General features: G+C 35.7%; 1 protein-coding gene across 1 annotated transcript; it reads right to left on the bottom strand.

Annotated features, from left to right (window-relative positions):
- On the bottom strand, window positions 1-3,857 carry LOC114313235 (GTP cyclohydrolase 1). The gene is made up of 2 exons (XM_028259598.2): window positions 2,887-3,857; window positions 1-1,662 (listed from the first exon to the last, which is right to left on the bottom strand). Exons 1-2 carry the CDS (start codon window positions 3,104-3,106, stop codon window positions 488-490), a joined length of 1,395 nt encoding a protein of 464 aa, XP_028115399.2. The 5' UTR covers window positions 3,107-3,857; the 3' UTR covers window positions 1-487.
- Window positions 3,858-5,651: the final 1,794 nt, after the last annotated feature.

Below are 5,651 nucleotides of genomic sequence, written 5' to 3'. Positions count from 1 at the left end.
TTAGCAAGGCAAAACATATGAGAAACTTCAATAACAGGGTGTAATGAAAACTTTTTGCTGGCAAAAGAGACCTTCTCTTTATGCTACAGATGGTTAAGTAGGGGTCGAGAAAAATGAAAAACAAATAAAATCAAATACCTTGACTCTCTCACATAGCATGGTGCAGTTAAAAAATGGCCGTTACCAAATTTGTTGGCAAAAGAGGAGCTTCTTTGTGCTAAAGACGTCAAGTGGTGGTCAAATAAAAACAAAAATTAAAACCCTCAACCATCTTACTGTTTCAGACTCAATTGGTAGTCCTGCACCACCAAACAACAAACAAAACTCTGAGCAAAACCCACATTTCTCCAAATCATCATGAGACCTGCTTCTGAATTGTCCTTGTGCCTGTGCCAAAAGACAGCCAAAGAGCCGAAGAAAGGCATTGCAAAAAAGAAGGGCGATTTTGCCAGGAAAAACAAATACATTAGTGGTCTTTGGATTAAAATTAGCCTCCAGTTGTAGTAGAGTTCGGGATGCTCTGAAAAAATTTTGCCCTTGCAGCAGGGTCAGTTGAAAAGCGACCCAAGACAGCAACTGTAGCTGTGTTACTTCCAAACTTCTCAATTCCTCTAGAGATCATACAAGTGTGGTTAGCCTCTACCACCACCATTACATCTCCACCAAGCAGCAATGAAGCTGTCTCAGCTATTTGTCTGGTGAGCCTTTCCTGTACTTGGAGCTTGAAACCATGGAAATGCACTATTGACTGCAAAAAAGACTTCCGAATGGGGTTGATTGCTTCAGTACAGATGCATCCTATATGCACGACACCATGAAAGGGAAGTAGATGATGTTCACATTGAGACCAGAATGACAAATTTAGCTCGGAATGGATGTGTTCGTCGCAGTGACTGACATTCCCGTTGGATATAAGAGCATCCATTTGACCAAAAACAAACCCATTCAACTTCATTTCCAAATTGGAATTTTTAAAATTCATCAGCCACTTCACAAAACGAGTAGGAGTTCCTAGAAGCTCGTTCCTTGATGGATCTTCACCCAAAGACTGAAGAATTGAAGCTACTGCCAGAGTCATTCCTGAATTGGAAGGTCCCACCTTAGAGATAGCCTGAGATGGGCACCAACATTTGTCAGTAGCGTCTCTGGGATGGGTTTTCTCAACATCAATGCCTCTGAATTTTAAAAGACTCAGAAAATCACCCCAAATATCTGCTTTCTCGTTTTCAAAGACTCCTGAACCTGAAGTAACCAGCACCTTTACCCATCCTTGGTGATTTAGGTCAAGAAAAGCTGATTCAAAATTTGGGAAGTGAATGTGTAAACACTGGAGAACGACAGCAACACCTGTTGGCTTGATTCCTAGCTGCAGAGCCGAACACACTTCATCTGCTAGACGCTGTGGTTCTTGTAGCCGTTTTGCAAAGACATCAGCCACCCGAGAGAGCTTACTTAGGCCTACGACACGCTGCCCAGATGGTACATACCCAACATGGCACTTAACCTGGAATGGAAGCAAGCAAGACTCACAGTATGAGAAGAGATCAAGATCTCTAACTACAACAAGCCCACCCACCCCTCCAGCATGACCAATTCCGCTTTCCAGTCCAGCTTCGGGGAATAAAGCACCTTGGACAATATCTTTCACCTTTTGTCGGTAACCTGAAAAAGTAGAAAAGGGTATTTTCAATCACTGAACTAGGCAACTAGCTGATAGCTCGAAAATTTGCAAGCTTCAAACAGAAAAATAGTAAATGTGGAGATTATGCTAACAGCCTACGTGGACAAGGCATTAAAAAAATAGAAAGTATAATCACCTAAAATTGTGTCATGCTGTCATATTGATCTTCTCTCTAACGTCGTGTTTGGGTGGGAGATTTGGGAAGGGATTTAGAGAAGGGAAAAGAAAAAATGTGTGAAACTAGGTATACTTTATTTACATTTCACCTACTTTTTCCTTTTCCATTTCCAAATCCCTTTCCAAATTCTCCAACCAAACATCACGTAAAACAAAGAAATAGAACACAAACTCTCTTCACGTTACAAATTTCTGAGTTCAGTATTCTTGTCCCTTTACATATTAAAGAAGAAGAAAAGTGTCAATTTAAAATATTTCCACAGACAAAGCTGTGGATGCTTCTCTGGAAGGCAGATACATATTGCCAAACTATTCACTTCATAATAATTAGATGCAAATTAAAATAGTCTATTTAACGCCATGGGTTTAATTGCAAACATGGCCACATGACTAAATTATGAGTTTGTACAAGTTTTTAATCCACTTTATGAGGCCCAGTGTTCATTGTGAGCACCATACAGGTAACGGGAACACTTCGCAACACCACTCAACTTCACTGAGAACTAAATTGAAGGGAATTCCTAGGGCCCCGTAACAACAATGACATATTTTTGCTCAACCATTGGTTCATAGTATTGTCAAACAGGCTCATATAGGAGACACAAAAGACAGAATCATGATTTTGATGGTATGCATGTGTATGATCCAGTCAAACTCAAAAAACTGATGCTGAAGCTAAAACATTCAAGAACTTACATAATGAATGACAAATACATGCACGCACACCGGCAAGCATATTTAAGTAATCGAGCAAAACAATCACAAATCATGAAACCATAAAACATAAGTATTCGTCAAAAGTTTGAATTGTTTTGATATTAAGATTTTGATAATCTCTGATTGCATAAAGCTTACCAGTTACCAACAACTAATCTTCAGCAACAAGCATTTTGGTAAGCTATAAAACACGTATACAACAATTAATCCAGTACATAGATAAATTAGCATATAAAGCCATTAGATCCGAGAAAAATGAATCTATGCCATAACAATAATCAAATGATTCAAAAGGACAAAGAGGGACACACCTCTGGTTCCTTCTCGAAGGGCCTTGGCAACGCGAAGAGGGGTCTTTCGGAGACCTTCTCGATTGACATCTTCACCCAAACCTTGCAAGAGAACTTTTACAGCATCCTCAATGGCCAAGGTCTCTGGCTCTTGCTCAAATCCCAGCTCAATGCAACCCCCTAGGTGGTTCACTCGATTCTCTAGCTCCACATTGAAGTGCCCCTCATTCAAAGCGCCCATTGACAGACCAAAAAGAAGACAAAATCCAACACACACACACCCCGACCCAGAAACCACAAATCAAAGATTCACAACAACAAATCAACCGAATCGAGTTGAATCAAAATCAAATCCTTTTAAAGAAGTCTAAAAACCAAAAACCCAATTAGGAATCAGACAAAACATTAGAAATCTAAAAGACCCAGATGCAGAATGATATGAAAGACACAAATGAAGGTCTCAGAAGAATAAAGGGCAGATATTGAGATATGGATGAACAGAGGAAGGGCAGAGAGAATATTATAGTTGGGGGATGGGGTTGAATTGAATTGTGTGGAGGCTTTCTTTTCTTTTCTTTCTTTTACGTTTGAGGGACCCAACAAATTTGGTAGCAAAGAAAGAATTTTTGCGTATGGCTTTTTGTAAGGGAGTGGTGGGGAAGATCTGGGTCGTTTAGCACAATGAATTTTTGGATCTTTTTGAAGTGCTTTTACGTTAACAAACGTTGATGGTGATAGAGGGTATGTTGGTCAACAGAGAGAGAGTGGGTGGAGGGAGGAAGGAAGGAGGGGGGGTTGGTGGTGGTGGTGGTGGCCGCCGTGAGAGACGATCTGATCTGACTTTTTAAGAAATCATGTGTTGGTCAGTTGGATGGGAATGGGATGGACCACGATGCCTCCCTGTATAAAAATGGGTTAGGAGATCGAAGGGTACTTGCCACCAACCCAACACCACCATGACTTCGGAGACTTCAAAACACACACCCACCCCCAAAAAACATTAAAAATAAAAAATAAAAAATAAAAAATAAAAAATAAAAACTAAAAATTATGGAGGTCTAAGGAAAGTCATTGTGGAATTATTTAAATATAATAATATTGAGATTTATAAATAAAAAAAATTTTGGTTCTAATTGGATGTGTGAACAGGTTATTTTAATAATTTTTTGATTTTTTATAAAATGATGTGTAAAAAATAGAGAGAGTGATGTGATAATTTATAATGACTTTTTAATTTTTTGACTAAAATTTCAAATTATCAAACGGGGCTAAATTATGCATTAATTTATTATGAATTTAATTATCTTACTATGTGATTGTAACTAAATTGTAGAATTTAAATTATTAATCAATAGTACTTTTCTTAATTATATTTTAAATTTTTTTTAAGATTCTTCATATTAAAATTTTATAATATAAAGGATATGAAATATTTTTTTAGTAGTTGGGATCCCTCAAATTTTTACAGAGAAATTTCGAAGCATAGCAATTTCAATCCAGAAAAATTTTGAAACACAAAAAATTTTGTGAAATTTCTCTAATTTAAAATTTCTCTAGTTTGAAAATTATCTGATTTGCTCACAAATTTCTCTGTGTTTTAATTAATTTTATCTGATTTGCTCACAATTTTCTCTATGTTTTGAAGAAATTAGAGAAAATCAAACTACTCACAAACCAATTTTTCTATAATTTTTATAAGAAAACACCATGCTAAGTTCATCAAAGAACTTAAAATACAAAATCTAATTACAATTTAAAAAATAGCAAACACTACACATTCCAAAAGATTAAAAATAAAATTCAAAGTTATAAATTTAGTGAAAATCAAACAAGTAACATAAATTAGTGAGAATTTAATGTGGGCAAGAAAAATTCAAATGTCAAAGACAATTTCGAGAGAAAATCAAAGAGACAACTAGTTAGAGAAAATCAAGCAAGGCACAGAGAGAAAGAGAGTCCAATGTGTTTAAAAAAAATTAAACTAAAGGGGATATCTTAGTGCTAGAGAAAATTCATCTCAAAGAAAAAATTACACCCAAGGAGACAACTAATCAGTGAAAATTAAATAAGTAACCTAATTTTAGTGAGAGTTTAATGTTTTTAGGGAAAATTCAAATGCCAGAGAAAGTTCAGCTTAAGGAACAACTAAACAGTGAAAATCAAACAAATGGCATGAATTAGAGGTTGTTTGGGCTGATCTAAATAAGTGTACTTTTTGACTTTTTATGAAATATGGGTTGGGTATGGGTTGGACTTAAAGTGATGTGATAGAGAGGTAATGTGACTTAAAATAGGATAGTGACTTTTTGGTTTTTTAACTTTTTTAAATTATGACAAACAAGACTTTAGTAAGAGTTTAATGTGGTCAGGGAAAATTAAAATGCCAAACAAAATTGGAAAAAAAAAATCAAAGAGACAACTAGTTATAGAAAATCAAGTAAGGCCATAGAGTAAAGTGAACCCAATGTATTTAGAGAAAATTGTGATGCTAGAGAAAATCCATCTCAAGGGAAAAATTACACACAATGAGACAACTAACTAGTGAAAATCAAACAAACAACATAATTTGGTGGGTAGGGAAATTCAGATGCCAAAGAAAATCAATCAAGACACATAAGTTAATGTGATTATAATTGTGTTCAGAGAAAATTCGGATTCTAGAGAAAATTCATCACATGGAGTAAACTAACTAATGAAAATCAAACAAACAATATAAATTGCAATGGTAGTGAAAATTCATCTCAACCAAACTAATGGCAAAGAAATTATAGATAAATTTATCTCAA

The sequence above is a fragment of the Camellia sinensis genome, chromosome 14, assembly GCF_055761805.1.
Source record: "Camellia sinensis isolate YWXY chromosome 14, ASM5576180v1, whole genome shotgun sequence".
In the NCBI taxonomy this organism is placed as follows: domain Eukaryota; kingdom Viridiplantae; phylum Streptophyta; class Magnoliopsida; order Ericales; family Theaceae; genus Camellia; species Camellia sinensis.
Note: the sequence above shows the minus strand (reverse complement) of the source record. Positions and strands in the feature narration are given on the sequence as shown.